We start from the raw sequence: 26857 nt of genomic DNA, 5'->3' as shown, positions 1-26857 counted from the left end.
AGTTCAATACAAGTTCCAACCACAGAGCTACAGCACAAAAGATCAACATCACCTTTCTCTCCCCACATCATATGGCTGTTGTAACCATGATTTAAGACACTTGTGGTCCTTGGCAGAGGTGATAGCTGTATTCAAAGTGCACCCACCAGAGTTTGATGAGTCTAGTGCTGCTCTCTTCCCTTCTGAAATCACACTCAGCTCTGTCTCAGGTGCACAAGCTCACTTATGAATCCAGCTCACAATGATCTTACTGATGAAATTCTAAATTGTCCTTTGCATGGCTGAACTTTTCCCTCTGTGAGTTGAATTTTGCCAAAAGTGTAAAAAAAATTGCTACAATCTTCCAGCCTTCTGTATATTGTGTACAAACCTCATTCTGTCATGACTGCTAGCAAAGAATACCGTTTTCTAAGTTCATATTATTATGGCTTATTAAGATGGTTTATGCATTCAATTGTAGCCATGTACTAGGGGGAACTAGTCTCATAATATATTTAAACCACAAAAGCAAATAGTATTAAATTATTAGGAAATGAGTAATACTTACTCTTTGTAAGAATATACAAAGCATTGCCAAAATTAGGACTTTTAGAATGTTAAACCAAGGTATGAGCAAAAGAATCTGAAACGTTATTTTGAAACCTACCCTTTAGACAGCTTAGACGATGAAAAATTATCATTCAGCCAGGGAGAGTTTAAATAGCAAAGAAAACTGAGATAAGATTTACCAGGCAATTGATGGTCATGGCCTGATGCCACATGGTCCTGACAGAATGCACAATTAACCTTTTTGTTTTATTATTTCTGCTTCAAATGCCTGCAAGGTTATAATATTACCCTGGGAAAATGAATTTGAGTGACCTACAGCTAAGTAATGACATGAATAGTAACAAAAGATGATAGGTGCAGTGAGGAGATAAGTATTCCTGCTCAACCACTGAACCTTTTTAACTATGTATGTTACAATGTTCTTGGGGCAAGTACTTGGTAAACATCTCCTTATTTTCTCACAGTTTGTTCCAGGGGGGAATGTTAGAGCTTCACAAAAACATTACTTGGGTACATGTAGCCACTGAACAAAATTAAAGCTGTTGTATTTCTACTTTACAGTATGTTGCTTTCTAAAAATATTACAAAATTTTCATGTGTAGCTGTGATGCAGATCTGGGAATATTTTTTGAACTTGTGCTCTGTTACTGTTCCTCATAACTCCCCAGGTCATTGGGGAAGATGCAATGTCTGCATTTCTGCCCATGAGCAGTGGAGAAATTGCTGTAGCTATGTTGCCTTTCTAAAATACTTCCTTTTTGATTCTTGTAAGTTGAAAGACATAAACTCATATCACTTTTTCTTCTTTTAAGTAAAACTTACTGCTGCTGCAAGATTGCCTTGGTAGTAAGGTTACATCACTTAAAGTGTCAACCTCAGTCTGGTTGGGTCCCACTGAACTCAGTCAGACCCCCACAATTTCCTCACCTGCTCTCAGTGTCTTTTCCATGCAGGGCAGTGGAAACTAAATGCCTCCCTGACACTTTCACAGGAAATGGCAAAAATAGAACTTCAGTAATGGCTCCCAGCCAATGACTCAACTAATAAAAAGTGAAAATTGAGGATGGGAAAATGAGCCAAGAACTTCCAGACAAGAGCTGGCCAAACTGAGATCTAGGAGCTGGGTTATACAGCACGTGGACATTGATGATTTGGAGGAGCTGGTGACCAACTAAGAAGAGTGAAGTATTCTGGAATAGTTTTGTCTTACTGCTATGTGAATATTAGTCTGAAAATAAAATGACTGTTTTTCTTTGTTCTTTTTTTTAAAGTAAAATTTCCTTATAGTTGAATAAATGAACATATGAATAATTTTTTGAGAAGTGTCTGTTGCAACTAATTTAAGGAAGCACAACACATGGGCAGTGCTGTTGGTGATACTTCTGAGAGAGAAAAAAAGTTGGGGTTACTAACACTGTGTTTTAAATAAGGATTAAAAACAAAGTTTCCAGATATTGCTGATTTCTTTTTCAATTGTTTCCTTGGACTGGAAAGAGCTCTGTACTGACCTGCCACTGAACCCCAGGATTTAGCTGTGTCTGACTTCACAGACGTGCTTTTGTACAATGGGCTCTTGTTCATGCCTCAGGTCTTATTACAATTGTTGTCATTGAACCAGCAGATTTAATATGATAATGATTGTGATGTTACAAAAATATCCCTAGTAGTGGAAAAAGAAGTATATTTTGCCTCTTCAGGTACCAAGATTAAAAGAAAAAATCTATTATCAGTGCTGAAAATTTTCCCTTAATCACATTAATGTGTCACAAACACTTGCTGTTTATTCTGTAGCAGTTTGTTCAAAAGAAAGAAACAGAATGTTTAAAATGGGGTGAGGAATCTGTGGAGGGGGGAAGAGGAAAAATATAACAAACATGCATGAAGAATTTTGTCGTGAACAACATTCGATTGTACTCTTGCTTAGGGCAAAATAGAAAGACATTGCTGTTTAATGTATTGCAGATAGGCAGTATACCAAAGTCAGCCTGTTGATGTTGAGGTCAAAACATCTTTTTCTTCTTTATTGCAGTACTGTGCTTCTTGTAGCAATCCAGAGAACTTACAGTTCATTTTCTTTGAGGAAAACAGTGGGGAGAGCATCCCCACAAGGTAATGTGCTATTCCAAATGACAAAGAGGAGGCAGGAAAGGAAACAGAAATTTTCAGCAGTGTCTTTCTCTTGCTTGGAAGATCAGATCTTCCTGATATATAACTCCAGAACAGTTTTATTCACAGTTCTGCAGTGTTTTGAATTGGCTGTAATAACTGATTATTCTGAACCATTAGAGTGGATGGGCAGCCTTTGTGATGGCTCATTGTAAATGTTGACTTACTGGTCCCATTTGAAAACAAACTGCTGAGCCATCTTAATGAGGCTGTCCTGCACTGTGCACACGTTCCAAATAATTGAATTAAATTGAATATGAGTCCTATGTAATTACGACTGAATTTATTTGATTATATTCCCCACAAGGAAGGCAGGTACAAAAGGTTTCAGTAATTTTGAAGCTCCTTGCAGTTTGTAGATGTTACATCTCTGTTAATTGTGAATTTTGAAAAATTAATGATATTAGAAGTATTTCTGGAGTGCTTATGTTATCTTTTATCATAGTTTTTGGCAGTATCCACTTAATTCCAGATCCCATTTATCGTTTTCTGAGGGTGTTTCTGTACAGTGGGGCTGGGGAAGGTTGTGTAGCAACCTGTGACTGCACTCTGGGGATGGACCAAAATCAGGCAGTTTTTTTCCTCTTACATTTGAGATCCTGAACATTTTTAGTACTTTTTTTTCTTACCATTCAATACATCAGTATTTGCTTATAAAAGTGAAAGCTGAGCAGACAAGAAAAGGAATCACCCTCCTAGTGCATTTTTGTATTGGTCATCACTTCTGCAGTGCTCCTTTGTGAGAAATATCTGCAGATTTCTATTCAAAATTGAATGTATGGAAAAACAAATCAGAGGTTAAAGACAGCAATCTGTTTAAAAAGTTGTAAATTACTGTTAAGCTGGTGTGAGTTGTTGATTAAATTGGTGTGAATGTGTAAACTTTGAAAATTTGTACTGGATTGATCATTGAACTGGACCCATAATAATACAGTGATGAACAAAGTGGTAATCAAAGTAAAACTTTAGGATAATGCAGAATAGGCCATCAGAGCACTTCCTGGGGAATATGTTGTTGAAATCTATGAATAGATTTTTATTAGAGTCTTCCTAAGTAACAGATGCGTGCATTATCTGGTTCAAAAGTTAGAAAAGCATGGCATTAAGATCCCCAGTCTTGCTTTTTATAGTGGTGAATATACTCAGCTGGTAACACAGATAAAAAGAAAGTGCAGCCATAAGTTCTTACAAAAGTAATGCTAATTCTCTGAGATACCATTTTCTTAACTGTAGAAATAAAAGCAGGCAAATACTTAAAGAAAACTGTCCAGCAGCATTTTTGAAATTATATTCATGGGAATTCCTTCTTTGTTATTTTTTCCTTTAATTGAATATTAAGTTCACATGCAAATTTGGGCTGGCTCCAGATTTGAGTAAATTAAATCTGCCTATCATGTCTGTGGCAGCATCAGCACTGGACATAATCTAGCACAGGGTCTGAGCTTCTGCAAAGATTTAAAAATAGGGCACCAAGGAAGAAGCCCTGGAGCCACACTGGTTGTGTGCACACATAGTGGTGTAAATAACATTCAGTCAAAATGACAGTGAAATTTGATAGCAGCAAAGGTAAAGTGAAAAGATTCTTCTTTAGAAAAACAAAACAAAATGAAAACACAACCCACCATTTCCTAGCTCTGCTCAAATACCACCAAACTGGACCCATTCAGTCATCCAGCTCTAGCTTTGAACTTTTTGCTGTTGAGAAAAATTGAAGACCTGATCTGAGCTTTTCTAAGATTTCTGTTCTAGGAGGTAGCCTGAACAGAGCAGTTATATTTAAACAATAATGAGTGGCTTTCTCTGTCTGTTATTCTTGTGGCATGATGAAATACAAAGACCTAAATGTAGACATGCTCATCAAAAAAATATTCCAACAAAGAACTAAATATATTTTAAAAATTAATAAATAAATAATTAACTATATTAAACTAAATCAATTTTATTTTAAATTTTTTTATGAATGTGTTTTTCTTTCATTTTCGGTATATGACATCTGTCACCTTGGATGACAGAATTAAGCATGTCATCTTATGCTGCTGAGCACAGGTACCTGCTGAAAAAAAGCAAAGTGACAGAAATGGACACCACTGGGTGAATCCTTATTTATTCATAATTTTAGGTAATATAAAAAGTCTATATACAAATGGGATTGAAAATCTTATTGGAAGGCCTTGGCTCAGAGGAGGATTTCATGATTCTTTGAGGATGGAACAGATTCTGCAGTAGCTGAAAGAAGCATTTGCTTCTGGTGGCACAGTGTTTTGAGAAGTCCATGCAAGAACGATTTACTGTATTTTTGTTTATTTTTTTTAATAGGCAGTTTATATTCCCTGGCCATTGCAGTACTGGTTGTGATTCACAGTGCTGTCCAGATGTCAAATTTATCTTGCAGAAGTGAAGCAACTCCTGACCTTGTGTCTGTAGTTCATAAAACTTTAGCTATCATTCGTTTATATATTTGGCATTTTATCTCAATTTTATGCAATGTGTGGGCAGAAATATATAAATTTTATAGATGACATTCATTAGTATATATACTTGAGAGTTTTAATAAAGCATGAGTGTTGTAATTCAGTATAATCTGTGCAGACTGCATGGCTTGCAAACCTCAAGCAAAATTTTTCATCCCAAAGTAAACATGAGTGAAAAAATAGACATAGATAAATTTTTTCCCATGGTATTTCAAAAATAATTAACTGTTGGAACTGGCTGTCCTCTAGCAAAGTTTAAGTTCAACTTCAATAACTTGAATAAATTGCAAAGTTAAGAATATTTTTCTTTAAAATCAGACTTGCACATTTATAATACTTTCGCATTTGTATATTACTAGACATTCATATAGAATGGGTAATAATATTTTTTTCAAGCAGGTTTTATATATGGATTCCCATATGTATGTTTGGACTCTGAAGGCATCCTGTTCATTTCTACTGCCAAATGAAATATCTTTATGATTGTTAAAAACTGAAATTTTTTTTCCATATTTTAAAAAGGCAAGTATTTTCAACCCAGTACAATATTACATCATAAAATATTCATCATCTTAGATCTACACTGACTGTAAATTTTCAAATCCCAGTTCAGAAGCAGATGATACTTTTTTCCACCCAAACAATCATAGCTAATGATTCTGTATTAATTTATTGGAATAATTATATTTTGAATATTGGGATTACAGAGTAAAGTTTAAACCAAACCAGGGTTTAAATAAAGGACTAAGATGTAAAACAATGAATTTACATTACTGAAGATAGTAGGAGGCAGAGTATACTCCATGTGGTTTGGTAACAAAGGACTAAATTGGGATGCTGGGCTTGGTTCTGACTGAATTATTAAGCCATCCAGGAATTGCTTTCACTGAAATCTGAAAGGAAGTTTGAATCCTTCTGGCTGACTGACTCCAGGCAAGTTACCCACTTTTCCTGTGCCTTTTATTTTTACCAAAAATGAGAAAGTTTTAGGACAAATCACAGAAAGTAGGAAGTGCCAAATGATTTTGGATGTCACTTTTTTGGTTGTCAAACGTTAAGGCTTTAATACTGTCAGGAATTCTACAGAATGCAGGAAAATGGGATTTTTGTATTCACAGTTGAAAACTGTTGTTTATTAAAGGCATTTTTGTGCTGGAGGTACATTCTCCCTTCAGATTACACTTAAAACACAATCTTTTGGGTCTATTAGCCATTTTTCAGCCCTTAATGCTAGCATTTAAATTGCTCCAGTTTGTATGTGTTTGTAAGCAGATGCTTGAAATAACTCTTTTGACAACAGCAGCCTCTGATTAATAATAAATAATACTCAATAGTAAAATGAGTTGATTGCTTATGTTTTAAGCTAGCAATAGCTTTTTTCTCTTACTTTAATTTTTCATCAGTGAGAGACTGAAAGACTTGTTCCCAAACGAATTACAAATCCTGAAGCTTTCCACTTGTTCAAAGGGTTTTTGGATATAATCTATCAAAATCAAGATGTATTTGCTCAAATTCTAAAATATTTGCCTTTAACAAACACTGTCAGGAGTCAAACAGTGAAAGTGATCACCCCACCAGTTAAGGATTTATCTCTCCTCCTCCCATAAGACTTTTTCATTTGGAGATGCATCAGTGTAAATATCAAAACAAAAAAGCCTGTGTGAAGAAGAATGTGGCCTTTATTGTAAAATGAGTTAGCATATTCCTTCAGCAATTCCAAATATTGTTAGATTTATAATTTTTACATTTCCAAACAGTAAGTATGTTTTCTTAGCAGGTTTACTTTATGCCATTTGCAGCCAAGCAATTTCTCAGAACATGCTATGTGTTTAGTGGCTTCAGCAGTGAATTAGGGTTTGAGATCATGAGGATTAAGAAAATCTATTACATTTTATTGTAGTATTCTGAAATTACTTTGAAGTGAATCATTAGCAATGAGCTTAACAAAGGTATAAAAATACTGAGCTAGCACTGTGCTAATAAAAAGATTGTCAGCATCCTTATTTTATAAGAATCTTGAAATAAAAATCCTGTTTAGAACACACTAATATAGACAAATACGAACAGACAAAATAGAACAGACGAATATTGATAATTTACAAATTGCCATTATAGTGGTTATTTTAAAAATAAAGTGAATGTGGGTGATCTAAAGTAATTCAGTTTCATTTTAGCTTAATTTTACCCTCATTGCCAGCACTGGATGTTCTACAAGATGGCATTGCTTGCATTTGTGTCAGGTAGGATTGTCTCTGCTCTGGAGGCAACCAGCAGATGCAGCCACTCTCCAACCACTGGTGTGGATGGGACTTTTTGCAGGGACAGGATTTTTGCCCACTTGCTTTATTCTTCCCTTTGCCTCCTTTTGGCTGACATCTGTCTAAAGCAGGCTGGCAAGATCTGTGTTTCCCAGAGTGAAACACAGCCCCCCTGGCCAGGTCTGACCCTCCCTGGTTTCTGTTTGCCCGAGCCCACCCTGCCCTCTCTGCCCACCTTGGCCCCTCCAGCTCGCACCTGGCATCAAAATCTTTATTTTCCTTATAACTACAGAACATCGAAACCTGAGTGAATTATTATAATTGTGTCATAAAAGAGAACTTGAATTAACAGAGCCAGCAGGAGTCTGAGATGTCTCCCATGCCCACGGTTTGTATGGCTTTTGTGAAACTGCCCGAGTCCAGCTTTTTCACCTGCCCAGCTGTGGATATAAAAGGACCTGACAAACCTTCTTCTCACATTATGGGAATTCTCCTGTCATGCACAAGAGGTCCTGCCCTGTGTAGCATTTTTGCTCATGATGAAGGTAAATGGTCCTTCCTTTCTGAAGAGCAAATGGAATATTTAAAGCTTTGTGCTGCTGTTCAGTGCTTGATGTTCATTCCCAACATGTCCAGCCCAGCCCCTCTTTCCTCTATCACTGTGACTTTTTTTGTTGTTGCCCTTTTCCCCTCCTGGACATAGATATCTAAATTGGTTTGCCAGAAATCAGTCTCCACCATGGTAATGGTGTGTTATAAGATGATGATAGTTTTCTTCCAATATTTTATAATATTTAATTAAGGATTCAAAGGGATCTTTTTCTTTGTGTTGATTCTTGCTTAGAGGGGAAAAAAAGTCCCTCAGGAGAAACACGAAATCATTTCTTAGCTAGGCAGGCTTGTGAGGCTTTGTTTCCACCAGATTAGCTAAAATACAGCCTGTCTGTTCACTTAAATTCTGACTCTATGAAATGAGTTGAGTTCAGTGGAATGACTTGTGCTCAAAGTTAGGCAATTTTGCAATAATTCATGCTGGTATGCTTTGAAACTGGTAGACACAGTAGTTTCTAGAGTCATCTAATTTTTCTGAATTCCTCTGACATAAACTCAGAATCTTGCAAAATGCTGAACTTCGTATTTTACAGATATTTCTTGAGGTTTTCATAGTAGACTGTTATATCTGGTATCTGTTCTTGTATAGCCAGGATAAAAGTGCTAATCTAGTTCACAACACAAGAATTTTATTTGCTGAGCCAGATTTTCAGGTATCTTAACATAAATATGTTTATTCCTGAGGTGATCTTACATTTTTGCACAAATTGCATGGGTAAGGTGACAGTTTGTAGTAAACTGGTGATGTCAATATTACATCTACTGTTAATTTCTGAAGCTAGAAATGTGTGTTAAATATGCTCTGTTTGCTGTTTCTTGCTAAACTTTTGCCTAGTGAATGCATCAGCCTTTTCTCTGCAGTGGATCTGTTCCACTTAGCACATGTTCAAAAGGCAGAGGCTCTAAATAGAAATCCCTGAAACTTTCTATGTGCCCAGATATGATTTTTAGTCCAAGGGCTGATGGAATATGATCTACTGTTTGGGTGCATGAAAGTTGATTAAAGTTGTATCTTCGTGGATCTGTTCTGAATGCAGCTTGTGAAAGGTGAAAGCACAGAAATGAATCTCCTGTCTTTATAGAGCTGGATGGCAAAGATTTGCATTTCTCAAAGCTTTCAAGTTATGTCAGACCTGATCATGGAAACAGCCTTCCTCTTGAAGGGAGAGAAGGGAGCTCATACTGAGGCTTTTTTCCTGTGTCTGATGAAACTTTGATTAGTGCTTCACTGGTATTTATAATCATCATAAAGCTGTTATGAAATAGAAACTGTTAATTTTCAGAGGGAAAATCTGAACTAAAGCCACAGAGGTATCCTATGACAGTGGGAAGTCTTGAAAAGAGGCTTCTTGAAGCTTAGGCTGATGTGTTAACTTTGGGAGCTTCCTTTCTGAAGCAAATGAAGTTTGAGTTGATTTTGTTCTCTGCTTTAGATATCATGGTAAAAATAAATCCTAAATAGTTATGCTAAATAGTTTTACAGGGGAAAAAAATCCCTATAGGAAACATTAATGAGGTTTGCAATAAATACTACTTTTACAAATGACCTAACCTTTGTTTCATTATACTCATGTCCTATGAGATGTAAACAGGGTAATGTTCAACCAGTGCATTATTTAGAGATTTTTGGAGTACATTCTGAAAGCTTCATACAGAGCTGTGCCCACAGGATTGCCATTAAACACAATGGGAGCTGTGTGGCTAAAATCCTGCAGAGCTGTTTGAAAATGGATCCCGTGCTGTGCTGAAGATAAATGATTAAAGAATGAGTGCTTGAAGGAGGAGGAGGAGGGAGTGACGCTGTGATTCTTCACTTAGGGCTGTAGTCAGACTGAAAATCCTTCTCTAAGCCCTTCTGAAATGATCTTCTGTTGGAAGATTAGCTAATAGCTCTCCTGTTTCTCAAAAGAAATACCAATACAGTACAAATGGTTAAACATTTGCACCTTAGAGATGTCTAGACATCCTTTCACTTCTCTTTTATACATTTAACTTTTTTTATAACACTTTTCTTTTTCTGTCTTCTTACTTCTTACTTAAATTTTTCATGTCTTTTTTTAGTTCTCAAAGTTCTCTTATATCTTTTATGCTATGTTGTCTTTATTTCTGATCCTCATGTCTTGTATTGTTCTCTTCTTCTCAATTCTCTCTCTCTTCAAATGGGAACAGGCAGTAGTGGAAGCACATCCATGCAGCAAATATTTCTGTGCATTTCAGTGCAAATCCTACATACCGAGACATTCCCCTGCATTTATTCTGTTCATCTCCAGGATAATCCAATTTAAAGAGAAGAGCTTCAATAGTGTCAAATTTGGCATTTTGAAGGTGTGTACTCCTGTTGTTACATCATAAAATGGATAATGGCTGTGACAGAATACAGTGTTTGGAAAGATGGTAGAGTGCTTTATGGAACTTAACTTAGAGACAGAAAACTGTCCCTGCTTTTTTTTTCTTTTTCTTTTTTTTGTTTCTTTTTTAATGCACCTGTTACTTTTTTCTTCTTGCATTTCATTTGTGCCTTGATATTATTATTTTTCTCTTCTTTTTCTTATCTCCTTTTGCTTTTGACAGGCTTACACACAGAAACGGAGAACATGAAAAGTTATTCATGAAAAAATACGTGTCCTCGATTTTTTGTGACCAGTTCACAATTAGTTTCGTGTAGCTCTTGTTTGCTGGTATCAAAGCTGATGGTGCTGTTTATGACACTGCTGCAGCACTCTTCTGTGTGCACTGTCGTGTATTTTTATTGCCTCATTATCAACTGCTTGATTGTAGAAAAGTTGTCAATATAATTTTAGAGAGGGTACCACTACCTAATGACACAGGTAATTAAGCCCTTGGAGACCTTTATTCTGACCATATATTACTTGTTTAGGCTGTTTTGCTCTGCTGCTGTGATTTGGAAATCTAAAGCCACAAAGCTTTCATTCTGACATCTCTGGCATGACCTGCTCTTGTGGGTGTTCTTAAATCACCTGAAAATTAGACTGCAAGAGTAACTATTTGTACATCTGAGGTTTCTTTTCTATATTGCTGCTTACTGCAGAAGGATAAATTCCCTTTGAGCTGGGCACCGTTGGAATAGGAGCCTGTGTTGTTCCAAGAAATGCTGCAGGAAACCTACCTGGAAGAAGGCATTGCTTGTGCTCAGGAGAGGATACTTGGCATTCACTGTCCTGGCAGTCTCTTTGGATTACTTTGAGGCAAAACATGTTGGAAGCATTTTAGTTATATATTTTTCATTCCATAACTTGGCAATTTGGAGAGTATAATACAGAGGGTTTGTGTGAGGTGGTCCCAGTCATGCAGAAGAAAACAGGGCATCAGCTGCTCCTGAAGACACTCAATCCCAGCTGATCAGCCCAGAACTGCCTGGGCTGTATATTCCTCTGTTTGGAATATATTGAAGATCCAAAGCAAGCTCTCTGCTGAGGAGAAAAAAGGAAAGACACATTTTAGATATACCTACAGCAGCACATTATTCCCCTTAAATTAAAATATCATTTTGAATTAAAATCATATATTGAATATTGAATAATTGATAATATCATAATTGATATTGAATTGAAATACTGTATCATTAATTGTAACACAAACATCACTTGGACTATTCCTATACATTTCATCCATCTTTGCTGATCTTATGTTTAGAGGTTTTTAGGAAGTCACAGCTGATGTGAAAATCTCGGTTTTTTACTTTCTTTATTGTAGTCTTTTTGAGCCAAAATTTGGAAGGGCTGAAGTCCAAAAATTCAGAAGAGCTGATATTTATTAAGACTGCCTATTGTCTTTTAAAAGTACTTTTAAGCAAATTGTATGGTTGGGAACCAGAGCATTGTTTCTTGATGTTTTTGTGAACATGAGAGGTGACCCATTTTGGGGAAATCCAAGTTCAAAGTGGGGAGTTTCCTCTCATAGCTGGGTCTTGTTACATATGCAGGAGTTTGGGCCTTTGCAGTTGGCTGTACAATGTTGGAAAGGGGCTGGAACTGTCATGTGAATTTGATTTTTGATGTAAGATTTAGGTTATTGAACCAAACTAGAAATGGTTTCTTTAATTAATCTTTTATTTATTTATCTATTAATTTATTTATTTGTTTTTAAAATTTATTTAGAGTTCCATTGACTCTTTTGGTAATTATTTTTCAGAGTCCTTAAATTCACAAATAGCATTGTGACATAGTGCAGAAATTTTTGCAGCTGTGTGAGGGTGGTCTTGGTACCACCTTGAAGCTGTGACTCAGAATTGAACAAGAGCTTTTTAGTTTTGAGAGGCTGTACAATTCTTAACTTAAAACAAGAGTGGTAGGTCTGCATCCAGATCCTGATATGCAAAATGAAATATAATTATTTGGAGGAACTGGTAAATACATCTTTCCATCCAGCTAAGCATTTGCAAATATAGAAAAACAAATATTTGTTTAAAATGCAGAAAAAAAGAGAAAAAGTAAACTCACCATTATTTGAAATTGAAAATATTTGCAGTCTGTTTGTATAGTTGCTTGTCATTTTTTTCTGAAGATTTTAGTTGTGACTATTTCTGGTGCCTCCAGCACGAATATAGTTTGAACTTACAATCATATGTTTAAGATGACACATTAATTAACTTTCTGTGTGTGCCTGGTTCTATCCACTTATAGTTAATGAAAATATCTCCTGTCCTAAGGTCCCAAATATGTTACTGGGGAGCTGTAGGGGGACAGTCCTTCCAGTTGAAAAACCCTTTCAGTTGCTGGTGAGCAGGTTTTCTGCAGGGCTTAGTCTTGGACTGGATTTTGTTCCTCCATGCCTGTAACTTACAGAATCATATACAGGGCTGGTGATGGAAGACACCCATGCAGTCCATATGGCATTTGTCTATCTGTCAACACAGAAATAAACATTACCACTGATTTCTATTGCTGTTCAGAAGCTTTTTGCTGTAGATAGAAGGCTGATGAGTGAAATCCATATGACTGAGAGAGACAATGGAAACACTTCCAACATTTCCTGGCTCAGATGGCAGTTAGAGCAGTTTCAGAGAAATGTCAGCCCTGCCATTGCGTGATAACAGAATTCAGACTTGTGTGGGAGCAGTGATGTGCCAACGCTGAGGTCTTTCAAAATCCTACCCTGCTTATCTGGTGCTCATAGCACTCGTGTTATTTTAAGGATACCTTGAAAATTTCCACTGGGATCAATGGCCAGTGGTTCAACAAAGTAAAAGTTTGTGCTCAGTCTTTCAGTTCTGTGCAATTTGGAGTGATGGTCTGGTCCAGGGGACAGAGAACCTGGTCAGGTTGTCCACTGTGGGGAAGGATCCTGTACTCGTGGGACTGGAGCTCGAGGCCCGTTTCACTCCAGCATGGTCATGCAGTCAGCAAGTCAAATGTGCTGTTGTGGAGTGTGTTTTGGAGAGAGGGGTTTGTGTGAATATGTGAAAAGAGCATGGCTTGTGCAATTTGGATTTGCCACTGGCAAATGCCACAGGACTGAGCTGCCCAGGGCCTGTGGTGGGGAAAGAGAGGTGTTGGTGCTACAGGAGAAGGATTTGCCTGGATATTTCTGGATTGATCCGCACCTGTGCTGGTAAACAGAAGGAATAAATATAAATTATACATTATATGTGCGTTTTTCTGCTGCTGTTATGAAGGATGTTATTACTTTATTTTCCAACTGAAATATTAATTGGGAGTATTGAGCATTCTGCTTCCCACAGCTCACTGCTATAAAGCTTGTACCAATGCTGTATCCTAAGCAAAACTGAAAACCCCTTGGGGTTTAAAGCCCCTGCATTTCCCATCTGTCAGTTCTCTTTTTAAGTTTATCACACACCCCTTTGCACTTCTCTCTCTCTTTTTAATCCTTTTCCAATACCTAAGTTCTTTGTAGAAGGTTGTGGCTGTCTCCTGGCCCCCTGCCCCTGGAGTCATGGGCTCACAGCTGGCTGCAGGGGCTGCACGGGGGCCAGCAGGCTGGGACACAGCCCTGGGAAGGAGGGGCCACTCCATCCTGGGGACCAGCAGGGCTCACACAGGAGCTCCGTGAGGCTGCAGGACACTGCTCAGTCTGGAGATGAGCCTGCAGATCAGGGGGAGAGCTGAGGAGAGCAGGCAGCCATGTCTGCTCCTAATGGGAATCCCTGGAGACACAGGGGAGTAAGCAGCTCAGACAACCAATAAGTTAATTGAAACCAGGTAGAAGGAAAGGCACTCCTGCAAGGATGCACTGAACAGGAACTGCTGTTGATGAGCTCTTTTTTTTTCTGTTACATATTGTAAAGGCACTTTGATATTTTCCCAGTTTAACCTGATCCATTGCAAAGTTTTGAATGGAGTGGTGAAGAAAGTGAGATGCAAGTAACCCCAAATCTGAAGTTCAAAATTCCTAACAAGTAGGGAAACAGATTTATCTGGGATCTGAGAGAAGCTCTTTGTTTGGTTGGATTATGAGATTGGAGAGAGAGCTGGGAAGCCTGGACAGAGGCAGAGAGTTCTGTCACAAGGCCAGACAGAATGCAGACTCCAAAGAGACAACCAAAGTCCAGCTGGTAAAAATACCAGCTGGTTCACAGGTGAACAGGAGCCAAAAGAGCTGAGAAACCACACAGGCACCTGTTCCTTTGCCTGTGATCTGGTGGCAGGAAGGGCTGAGAAGCTCAAGGAGCTGAAACACAGACCACATCTCCAGGGACTAAAAAGAGAAGTCAGGAGACTTAAATGGGAGAGAGACAGGAAGTGTTTCCTGAAAATTTTAACTACACTGAAGTAACAACTTAAGGTGAAGATAGACAAAGATCTGTTATTGATATTTCCCTTTAAGACTAAAACAATTATCCTGCACCTTGCGTGACATGAGAAAGAAAAAGCTGAAATATAAATGTCAACTGCTGCAGTAGGATTCTGTAGAAATCTTTGGATACATCTCTGTCAGACTAAGAATTAAGCTGAAGGAATTCTCATGACATGCATTTGAAATAAACACCAAATATTGTCACATCAGCTTGAGGATGATGAGAAGGGGAGGTGATAGCACCTAGCAAAAGGTAGCTGCCAGCCTGTGGAAATGTGGAAGGAAGTAGGTCAAGGGGGAAGGGGTTGGAAGTGTCGTCTGCCTTCTATTGCTAACAGCTATGTGCTACCCGTGCCTTGGAGGGAGAGCTGCAGAAAGGGCTGTGTGGGACATGGCTGAGCAGAGCATGGCTTTGAGAGAGTTTTTATTTATGGCAGAACTGGGAGAGGCACAAAGCAGGTTTTCTGACCATGGCTCAAAGGACGTGCCTGCCTGTGAAAGTGATGGTCCTGAGAAAAGTGGCAGGAAATGTAGGATTTTAATTGCCCAGTACTGGTGCATCACCCTCAGCAGGCTCTGCCCAGCCTGGCCTGGTTGCAGGGAGTTGCACCAGCAGGGCCAGGCAGGAGAGGGAGGCAGCAGAGCTGCCACAGACACAACACTGAGAAGCATTAAAAGCAAATCTCCATCAAATATACAGAGGAAGCTTCTTCCTGTAGCCTTGGACACACGAGCATCCGTGTGCTGTGAGCTGCTCCCTGGGCAGGGAATGATGTTTCCTCCTTTCCATAGGTCTCTCTCTCCTCTTTGCCCAGAAACACACTCAGAAAAAAAGCCAAAATAAATAACTGTCCATTGCAATTGGATTAATTTCCTGGTATTCTCTCAACAGCACGGGAAAAATTGCATATTTTACGTATAGGAATGATTTGATTTTCAGGAGGAATAGCTGCAAGAGCCTGTGGATCATAAATTCAGGTCCTCAGCTCTTGACCATGATGTGTAATTCATTTCGTAAATAAATCAATTGTGACTTAAAACTGTTTGTATTTCTCATTCTTACTCTACCTGCTTGGCTGGTTCAGTGTCTCACCTTTTCAATTATTAAAAACATCCTAATTCCAGCCTAAATGTATTTCTAACCACAAAGTACTACTTGTTTTGTCAATCATCTGCCTTAGGCTGATGTAGCTTTCCTTCACACTTTACTTTTTCTCACTGATTCTCTTGTGTAAGTCATACCTGGCCGCTTAAACCCTTGTTTTCTTAAGTTTAGCAAGTTGTTTAGTCTCTTCTTGTGGCACAGACTCCCATTTCAACAGCTTCAGAGCAATCTCTTTTGTGGGATCCTCTCTGGATGAGCCATTCCTGAATACTTACGTTTGCAATTGTAAATATCATCTAGAGGGAATCTTGACAGTGCTTTCCACAGTAGCATTAATATTTTATGTTACTTAGATTCTTGTATTTCAAGAACAGATTCTGGTTTCTAAATGCTTCATTTCTTCCTCTGTTTTGTGCTTTGAGAAATTTATCCTTAGGTTAGGATTGGTGGAGAACTGTTCCCCTATACTAAACCAGCATTTTAGCAGGAAACTTAAGGAGCTTGTGTTGAACATTGTTTTCATTTATTTTCCCCTAACCCACCCCCCCACCCCGATTTATTAAAAAATAGAAGTTGAAAGAACACTTGAGTTTTAAGAAAATGACAATTTTCCATTCAAATGACAGATGTAACAGAAAATTTAATGGCATTATGCAAGATGCTTCAGGTGAATAGAGAGTAAACAAAATACAAAAGAAAGGGGAAAATAAATGTTATTAAATATTGCTTGAAGAATGTAGACTCAGAAGTGATGAGCTTTAGAGACTGATTTTTCAGAATTTAACAGCTTGCTAGTTACATAAGATACAGAGAATCCTTGGCAAAGCAGTCCAGCAAGAAGGCAGAATACACGTGTGGGGATAACTATCCTAAAAATAATCTGGAAGTGCTGGATGTTGGATTGGGTCCAGCTGAGATATTAGAATCAAAACCAAGAGCAAATAACCTTTTGTGGTTACCAGAAGGGGGAAAAATATAGGTCAATATGTAGGAATAGCCTTTCATAAAGCTCATAATTTTTCTGCTCCATTTCCAAAATTTTAATACACTTTGGTGGCCTTGTTCAGAGAGCAAAACATGGGATCCCAAGCTAAATTTATAGAGGCTCCATTATTTTTTCATTCTTTAAATAGGATTTGTAGTAAATTGTTCTGGCATATGCTGTCACTGTGGAGAGTTTTATAGATCATAAGATAACAATCGCTTTTCAATTAAGGTGACATTAATTCATGTATCAAAAACTCTCATTCATAAGAAACAAGTCTCGATTCTCCTCCTGTACCATATTTGGTCCAGGAATGGACAACTGGGATGTGAGTGAAGAAGCAGCAGCTCACAAACTGCAAGAGCACTGGCCATAAGAGCTTTGCAGTGAATGTGACTGTGAGCATAATTCACCTCCCTGTTTGTCACAACCTAGTTTTCTCTTCTTTTTTTCATAGTCCATGGGTACCCAAAGTTTGTAAGATCCTCCCAGGGCTGGTTTGATAGTGATGTGAGCACACAGTCTGTTATGTCTGTGGTTCAACTTTGTAGCTGTCAGCTCTACAGACTTTTATTGTAGCTGCAAACAGCAAAACCACAGAAGTCTGAACTGTCTTTAATGGAGCTTTTGGTCATGTTGCAAAAATTACTCTATTGCTTAGAAATCTGGGTGAATCTGGACCTGTGGTCCAAAATCAGTATTTGAGTTTGACTGAAGATTAAAGAACCTATTGAATTTAAGAATTCATAATTTTCCTGAGCTGGTTTAGGTGATCATAGTAATTTGCAGCTAGACTTTATTTTCATTTATACTCTTAGGGTTAAATTGAAAAAGTCTGATTTAGTGCTGGTTGACTCTATTCTTTCTCCCATTTCTGTTTGTTTATTAATTTGGAAGAATGCTGTGGAGGACTAGCACCAGAATTGCATTTGCATAGATAAACACAATAATTAAGAATGCAATTACACCATTAATTTAAAAATGAAATGGTGAGCATGTTAAGAAATTAAATCTTTCAGTGAGGGCTGCACAGGAATTTATGGTGTGAACCAAAATGATTTGTTCTTTCATGTAAAAGGCATCTGATTAAGGTCAGCCTATGAGCAGAAATGGTTCCAATCTGCAACTGTAAAACTGCACCACTGTCTGCACTAGAGATTAGAGCTGGCTTGGTTTTATGCACATTTGGCCAACAGATGGTCAAACTATTCTGTGGGCATTCTGGCAGTGTAGAAGTCTGCACATCAATGACAAAAAACCATCACAGGAATAAGTAGAATGTCGGTGTTCATCTGAGTAGAATGAACAGCCAGTGTCAGCTTCTTGAAAAGTAGCATAGTGGGCTGACTTGAAAGGAGAAAAGCTGGAATAACATCACATTGTTGCTTAATTAGCCAATGCCATTCATTCTGATAAGTCTGAAAGAACAGAAAGACTATGAGGCTCATATAAAAGATAATGCTATTGGCCTTTGGCCAGAGCAGTTAGCTAATATTTTCTGTCTCGCTGGTTTGTTACCTTAGAAATAAACAAATATAAAGAGATATGCTGTGAATATTTCTTCTGCTCAATTTCATTTGGAAAGAGTACTACACAAAAGTCATGTTTCTCTAAACACAGTAGAAATGAACAGCAGCAGGCAGTTCCTGTTCTGCTATGCCCAGGAATACTGGCATATTCTTCAAGGTCACTGTTTTTATATACAGTGTATCTGGCAGTATGATTTAAGGTATTCCTTTCTCTCTCCTGCTTTTGCATCACCCTTATGCCTGTGCCAGAGCAGTTTTCCCCTCTCCAGCCCCTATTCCATCTGGGCTGTTTTTCCAACCACCTCAAGGTACTGAGAGTGCTTGAAAGGAAAAGAGCAGAAAAGATGAAAGGGAGAAAGAAAATCTGTTGGAACACGGCTGAAGGAGAGGCTGTACAGGGGTGAGAGTCTGGATAGGGCGTGGGGAGTGGGGAGAAGTGTGAGGACCTTTGGCTGCAGTTGTCACTGTTTTTTGTTGTGAAACCCATTGTCTTTGATGTTGTGTCCATCACTGCTCCTCTGGTTTTGATCCTTTTCCTCCTCTTACCCATAGCTGAAACCAGCCCTGCTCCCAGACCTGCTATTTGTGGTCAGCCTCTCCTAAGCCCATAGGATTCAATTTCTGATCCACCATGAATGGGACCAATGTTTCATAGGTGTCTTCCATTTTTCTTGTAGTAGGAAGGAGCAGAACCCCTTATTGTGAGCAGGCTTCATTCAGCAGGGTTAGTGATATTATCAGTTTAATATTCTTGATGAATGTGTGTAGATCAAAGATGACTTTTGATGGTGTCTATTACAACTTCTAAAACAGAAGAGCAAACCTTCCTCCTTTAACTGATGGAGCTGACCTTGATTGCATTCTCCTGAGATGGTGGTACCAGACTGGAGCCTGTACTTGCTTTTTTCAGCAGTTTGAAAGGGCAGAGAAGGGTGAATGTGTTCAGCAGCTGTGCCCCTTTGAACCAAGGCACTGGCACAGGCTGCTGCCATAACACAGGAGTGAATATCAGTAATGCCATGGACAGCCTGAACTGCCCAAACCTCACTATTGGCTCAGAGCTGCATGTGGGGTTTTAATCTGACTGTTCCTTAATGGCAATAATCTTATCGTGGTGGTGTTTACACTGTTAACACATTTGGCTTTAGTTTTTGTAACAGAGCTCCGGAAGAATTTAAACAATACAACTAATTACTGTGCATATTCAAAAGATAAAAGAGTGCCCTTAATGTGTTATTCATAACATGGAGCATGAGAACATTATAAGGCTAGAATTGTCTTTAAATATTAATTTCATGGTAGCCATGGATGCATTAGGCTCTTGTAAAGAATGAAAACACTGAATGCAACTCTTAAATTTTTTCCACGCAGTTGACTTTTATAAATATTTTTATTTTCTAGAATGGAGGAGACAGTGAGAAATCTGCTACAGAGCCAAGGATCCCCGGGCCAGCATGGAGAAGGAACTGTCAATATCATGAAGGTATATCAGGTATTAGTGACTTATTACTTGTTTTCTTGTGATAGAAAAGTTCTTTAAAACAAAAAATTTCACTACTGAGATAAATATGTCTAGCATTATTTCCTCAATTTGTTGATTAATTATGAATCCACCTACATTTTCCCAGGTGTTCTCTCAGCAGAGTTGAAGGTTTTTCACTTTTATTGTCCTTGTGTTATCTGCTGTTGTTGCTCCTCACAGTTCACAGAGGACAAAGAAACTAGTTATGAAGCCTTTATTAAAGCATTTAATATTTTAAGTCATATGTTCCAGCGTCTCTTACAAACATAGGTGTTTTTGACAACTTGACCTTCAGATTGTGATGGATAATTTTACCACTCATGTTCTTATTGGGTGTGGGGATCCCTATCAAGCTTCACAGTTTCATATCCCTGCTTGTGGCAGGTGCATTTTATCACCCTCCCTAGGGGTAGAGAGAAAGTGTCTCAGGACAGAATTTAGGAGAGAAAGATTTTCGAGGTTTTTCAAAGGCAACCAGGTCTGTTTATAAGACACAAGAGTTTTAAATTTTCCTATTGGACTGTTGCATTCTGGACACAGTGAACCTAAAGTGGTGGAAAACTTCTTAATTTAAGAGTCTGGAAACAGCAGTGAGATACATCTCAGTTAATCAAATATCAGGCACGTGAATTCTTAAAAATATCACTTAATGAAGTCAGTCCTGTGCTGTATCTTTTTAAACAAAATAAGCATTCTTATAAAATACTGAAATAATATATTAAAATCGATACCAGGTAGTGATTCATAGATAAAACACTTTTCAAAAGTTTTAGTAATATTAATTCATTCTTACAGCTGATGGATCAAAAATACAGCAGTATAGCTAAACAAAAATGTATATTAAAGAGTATTTATCACTGTAATTAAATTTTCATTTTAAGCTTGTATTGTAGAGAAAGGAATCTTTTAGTATAACCTTCAATATAATCAAATTTTCTTGTTAAAATGATAGCCTGTAAAATTTAATTTCAGGACAAATTAAATTTTTTGTTGAAGTCATAATAGAACATTGTTCTTTAGAAACTGGTGACAAAGGCATCTCTGTTTTATGCACTATCTTTTTGGAGTGCAAAATTGAAACTCAGTTCCCTTCTCTTATTCCAGGGTTTAAATCTATGCATCCTGCTCACTCCTGCCACCCTACAGTGGTTGTACTGAAGTGGGCTTGATGTCAGTCTCTCCTCAAGGTGGATTATTTGTCTTTCTGATCATAAGAGACATCTGGAATGATTTTATTATGTACTTTTCTCCGTGCTATCTTACTGTGGAAACCTCAGCAAGGTGGTACCACAATTAGGTTTCAGCTTCTTTGGGTTTTGTTTTTGCACTCTCAAGAAGAAAAGCAAAAAAATCACTGCAGTTTTGTTTCATGTATCTGAGTTTTTGGGGGTTCTTTATTTTTCTTTTGGGCACTAAACTGGAAAAAGAATTAGCTGTGTGGTCTTTGAAATTTGCGATTTTTTTGTGCTTCTTTCCTAGAGGGGAGATAAATCACTCATTCCAATTTCGGTGCTTGTATATTTCTGTGTAGTTTTTTCACTAACTTTTATTTGTTTCTTAATTTCTGAAAAAGAAAAAAAAAAAGAGAATTTGGATATGGTCTTGGGTTTTCTTCTTCTGGGCCACACTGATATAGACATTTATTGTCTCCAGCCAGGCAGGGGAGTGGGCACTGTGGTGTGTTTTGTGTAATAAAGCCTGGGTTTATTTTCTGATCAGCAAAAGAACAAGGCAGTTGTGCCCAGTTACTGATGCAAGAGCAGTTCTTGATTTTCCTTCAGCTCTAGCAAACAGCCCTCTCCACCTAGCAAACTGATCCCTTTCGTTCCCTTCTTTCTAAGCTCACGGTTTTGTTTGAATTTGATGGGTGGTAGTCTGGGCAAATTCCTCAAACTTTCCTTTCTTTCAGAGTGAAGCTGTTTCTGTCCCAGGGCCTTAAAACACCCATATACCTGTGCCACTGGGATTATTTTAATGCATAACAGCTTCCTTCCCTTCCTGTTCTCTTCTTCTTCCTGGGGACATTTTCACTCATGATATCACTCAGCTTGTTTTTTTAGCCATTTTCATTTCTTGCATGTTGCCAGTATGCAATCTTCTTTGCTTCTGAATTTCCTCTCCTAATCCATGACTCAGAAGAAATGTGTTTTCTTCTCCTGGAGGAATAGCTAGGCTGCTGCATCATACACCAGTCTGTGGCTGGAAAACAGGTCAGAAATACAAAACATTTGTGTTGTGTTGTGAACATTGAAAGTTTTTTTTTTTCCGAGTGTCTTTTTTGAGTCATTCTTCCTCAGATCCCTTTTGTTCACTTTCATGACAAACATGAACAAACGGCTTTTTTTTCTGGGAATTTTGAGGAATGGCAGCATTCCCATGCCCTGGGATGGCTCCCTGGCATGTAAGTCAGAGCTGGGTTCACTTGGTGTGTGCTTGTTACCAGTCACACAATAAAAGCTGGGCACTGGGATGTGGGCAGTGACAGTCACAGATCATACCTGAAAGGATCCTCAAAACAGGTACTTGGTAAAGAATCTCTGGTCTGAAATATTTACAAAACATTTTAACGTTGAAAACCATATTAATGAAACTTTCTATGAATCATTAATATGTTACTGAAACCAGCTGTGTGGAAATCATGGACAAACATACCATTTAAATAGATGATGAACCTTAAATAAGTGCTGTGTCCATATTCGGCAAGACACATCAATATTGCAACAAAGACATTTCATTTGTATTCCTCCAAATGTACTCAGGTTTTTTGATATATTTATAAGAATAATTCACAAATGGGAATAGAACATGAATGTAAAACCCAGGTAATGTTCCTTAAAAACACCAAATGTAAAACCAAGGTAATGTTCCTTAAAAGCACTGATATATTCAGGTTTTTGGGAACATGATAACCATATTATCAACCTGTATTTGTGAAGGAAGTATAAATAAAGTTTTATATGTTATATTCATATGCACACAGAAACCTTATTGAATCTATAACTACTAACATTGTTCTGAAAGCCATCTTCTACAATCAGTTATTTTACTGAATGTATCCTGAATCCCACATTTGCTCTGTGATTTGTGTGATATGATCAAAACTACATCATCAGTTGGTTCAGTAGAGTAAGGGATTCTAGTGCAGACTCACAATTCTGTATTTCATAACAACTAATGAGGTGATTTCCAGTGTGACTTATCAACATATGTCTCATATTCTCTGACACAGTGGTGACTTAGTTTTAGTGTGTGAAGTTTCATGAAGTAAATATCTGAATAGTCATAAAAATAACTCTGCACAATAAATAATTTTGATCTACTGAACATTGTCTATATTTTTTTTTAACAAAACTAATTATTGTTCTGGGGTGTATGAAATTGAGTTCTTTTTATAATACCAATATGCCTGACTCCAGAATAAATATTCTTGCTAATGAACTTTAAATATTGCATAGTGATAATGTTAGAATAATAACAATAAGAAGGTGGAGCCTAAAGCATGCAGTGTTACTGCAATGTTTTGTTAGGTCTTGCCAGTATTCTTACTTATAACAAATTATTCTAACTCTTTCCATAGAACTAGATGCCCTATGGGATTTTAATTTGCTGGATTTACAGATGAGTGATGTGATTTCTTTTGGGTAAATGAATTAAGAAGCAGGATTTCAAATAAAATTCTCCTTTGTTATCATTTTACATAATAATAATATACATAATAATAAAGGGAAAATTTATAATGAATGCTTGTATAAATGTAGACAAGAATGTTATTTGAATAGCCTTAACCATCGTATTTCTTACTTTAAAGTTCATTTGACTAAAAGACTCTAGTATGTATTAGCTTTATGGTGTTTCCAAGAGACATTGACCACCTAAAAATAAGATCATGAAAGGCCAAGCCAAGAGCTCATGTATTCCCCAGAAATAATTGTGTGCAGATCTTGAACCCCAGACTTTAAAGTAAGCACCGCCCAGCCTTTCCTTCCTGAGTTTGCCCTTGAGATTTGGGTATCAGAAAACTTTCCTGTTTGATCACAATGCTGGTAGACTCTACTTAGAGTCTTACCTGATTACAGATCACTCTAGGACTTCAAGGGGTTTTTAACTCATTTTGACTTTATCACTGACTTTTTGTCAGTGAACAGTGATCAAAATAGATGAGCAAAAGGAATTGTTGTGAGTTCACAATTTATGATAGTTCTGAAATTGTCCATGTGAGCACTAAAGCTCAGGACAGACATGGTACAGTCACACTGGGGAGGTAAAAACACCCACCAGTGACACAGGCTCGTTTCAGGTGGCATTGTTGGACACTTCAACCCAATTCTTTGTCTTCGTTTTCTGTGTTACTCAAATGTGGAACAGTTGTTGTGGCTGTCACTTCTAATTTGCACAGCCGTTGGTGTCAACAGCTCTTTCATGAGAAGAAAAACTGTAACTAATGGCAATATAATTTTATCTTAACACAAAATCTTACAAGCTTATTGTTCAGGCCATTGATATGTAACATTTTATAGATGGGGCATGGCTATGAATTGAAAAAAAGGCACTAGTTCAATTCCCTAGCTAAAATCCACACAGGATTTTTAGTGCTAACTTCTATTGCAGATAAGATATATATTCTTAAACATCTGTCTCTGGAGTGGAAGTGCCCACAGGGGACTGCATGAACCAAGCCTCCTAAGCTACTAAGGAGTACATTAGTAGGCAAATATTAGCAGATTTGTGTCTCTCTGAGAAGGGCAGAGGAGCTATCCACACTCTTGGGAGCTCCACTGGAAATCCTGGGCTGTCAAGGACACTGTCATTTGCTGTTGGACTGCTTTTTCATGCAGAGAAATCCAGGGCTAGCTCAGCAACAATTTAATACCTTATGGCTTTTTGTGGATTTTCACACTATGCAAAGATTTTGATAAATATGTAACAAAAATGAGGTTGAATTCTCTACCCCCAAAAGAGGGTGATGGTGCTCCTGAAACACTGTTCAAAAATTCAGTTTTATTGCAAAGAGTTTTCTCTCTTTGGTTGTTTGTCATACCAAAGCACAGCAATGGAGTTGTGTTTAACACAGCAAAGTCTCATAAGTGAAATGTGTCATTTATGTGCCTGTTTGTCAGAGAACAAGCTGTTTTTTCCTTCCCAGAATCATGAAGTCACAACATTTTTTTTGTGTTGGAAAGGACCTTAAAGATCCTCTCATTCCAACCCCTGCCATGGGCAGGGACACCTGTACCAGGTTGCTCCAAGGCCAGTCCAACCTGGCCTTGGCTACATCTCAAAACAAAGAACTACCAAATTAAAGAGGATGCAAAACAAGGATGTCTTGTTTCTACACAAGTTATCCACATATTTGATTATATCCAGTCACCCACAGCTTTTGCCTGACTCTGACCATCTTTCTTGCCATCAGGGTTTGCTTTGAGAATGTAATGCCAGTCCTTGAAGTACTGAGTTTGCAGAAGGATAGATGAGGTCTCCAGACCTAAATCTACATTTTCACAGTGCCATTATACTTCCACTTTAATCCATCACACATCCTCTAGATATCTACAGTATCAAGACCAAAGATGATTTGATGGTACTATATTGTATTATTCTGACTGTAATTCTAGTTTACATTTCCCTCTTCTATATAGTGTTTCTATCTTTTGCTCTATCTTTCATCTGGTTCTGACTTTGGGAATGAATCCACAAAAGTCACCCATTGCCTGAACACAAATGTTTCACTTTCCACAAATGAATTAACTTCTGTATGGTCAAGTGGATTGCTCTCCCTCTACTTCCCCATCTCCATAAAAGATACTGCATTTTGCATTTTTTCATTCTGCCTTTTGGCATTATTTCCTTTATATTTTCAAACCAGCAGAAAGCAATGTTAGTTATTAAGTTTTAAAAAGTTGAAAAAAACCTTAAAGTTTTGCTTATTTTCCGAGGCAAAAAAAGGGGAGATTATGCTGAATTCACAATCATTCTGTCTTTGAAAATTAATTTAACAAAAGAACTCACTTAGCAGTACACCAGTAAATATAGTTTGGAAAGAAAGTGCTCTTCTGATCAGGAAAAGTTAAGATAGTTAATCTGAATTACAATAGCATATTTGAAAAATTGAAGTTTTGATTTAATCTCAAATGATTGTTCTTACATTTTATTTTTGCATGAAGATGAATTCTGATCTTCTTTCAGAAGTTTTCCTGACAAAGATGGGAGATATGAAACTGTTCCCTGCCACTTACAAAAAATTACCTGGTAATGGAATAATACACCATTTTTTTTCTTCCTAATCCCACAGGTAACTTCTTAGGTCAGCTTCTGCAATTGTGCTATGGTGAGAACTAGTCAGTTAATACACTGATCTCATTCCAAAATACTTTTGAAAGAAAATTGGCTTTTTTCTAGCAACTTAAATTCAGAATAATTTTTTTTGCCTTAATTGCTGTTACATAAAATTTACTGAATTTGAATTTCAGAATAGTTTGGCTTATTTCTACTTCAGTCAAAGGAAGGTATTTTAATACTGTAGCTTTATCCAAGTTGAGTTACTATAAAAGCTACAAACCCCTTCACAAAAGTTTAAATGCTACATACAAGTTTCCTGGAAGAAAAGATGATTACTTTAAGTATGGTGCTGTAATGAACCAATTTCGAAGAGAATACCTGCATGAAAAATCACACTGAATATTATTCTCCTATTCCCTTATATAGATATATGAGGAAGCTTCTCAGAACAGTTCTTTATTCCTGCTGGTAGCTTTGCTAATCAATGTAGCTGAGGCTTTTCCTTTTGAGAAGGAGGCAGGAGCACAGTGAGCTCCTGACAGCTGGCCTGGCAGTCCCTGCAGAATGGTCAGGCTCTGACAGTGCCAGCCAGTGCTGCTGGTAACGGGAA

General features: G+C 37.6%; 1 protein-coding gene across 6 annotated transcripts in view; it reads left to right on the top strand.

Moving 5' to 3' along the window:
- NCKAP5 (NCK associated protein 5) overlaps window positions 1-26857 on the top strand; it is a 376424-nt gene that overhangs the window by 227219 nt on the left and 122348 nt on the right. For 5 of the 6 annotated variants that reach the window (XM_088168359.1, XM_088168357.1, XM_014870827.2 and 2 more), the window contains exon 6: window positions 19851-19941. In XM_088168359.1, coding sequence (XP_088024485.1) covers window positions 19851-19941 — 91 coding nt within the window. The remainder of the gene's footprint in view (window positions 1-19850; window positions 19942-26857) is intronic. The other variant, XM_088168358.1, reaches the window with a different exon arrangement.

The sequence above is a fragment of the Sturnus vulgaris genome, chromosome 7 (genome assembly GCF_052056855.1).
Source record: "Sturnus vulgaris isolate bStuVul1 chromosome 7, bStuVul1.hap1, whole genome shotgun sequence".
NCBI lineage: Eukaryota > Metazoa > Chordata > Aves > Passeriformes > Sturnidae > Sturnus > Sturnus vulgaris.
This window is presented reverse-complemented; position numbering and strand designations above follow the sequence as displayed.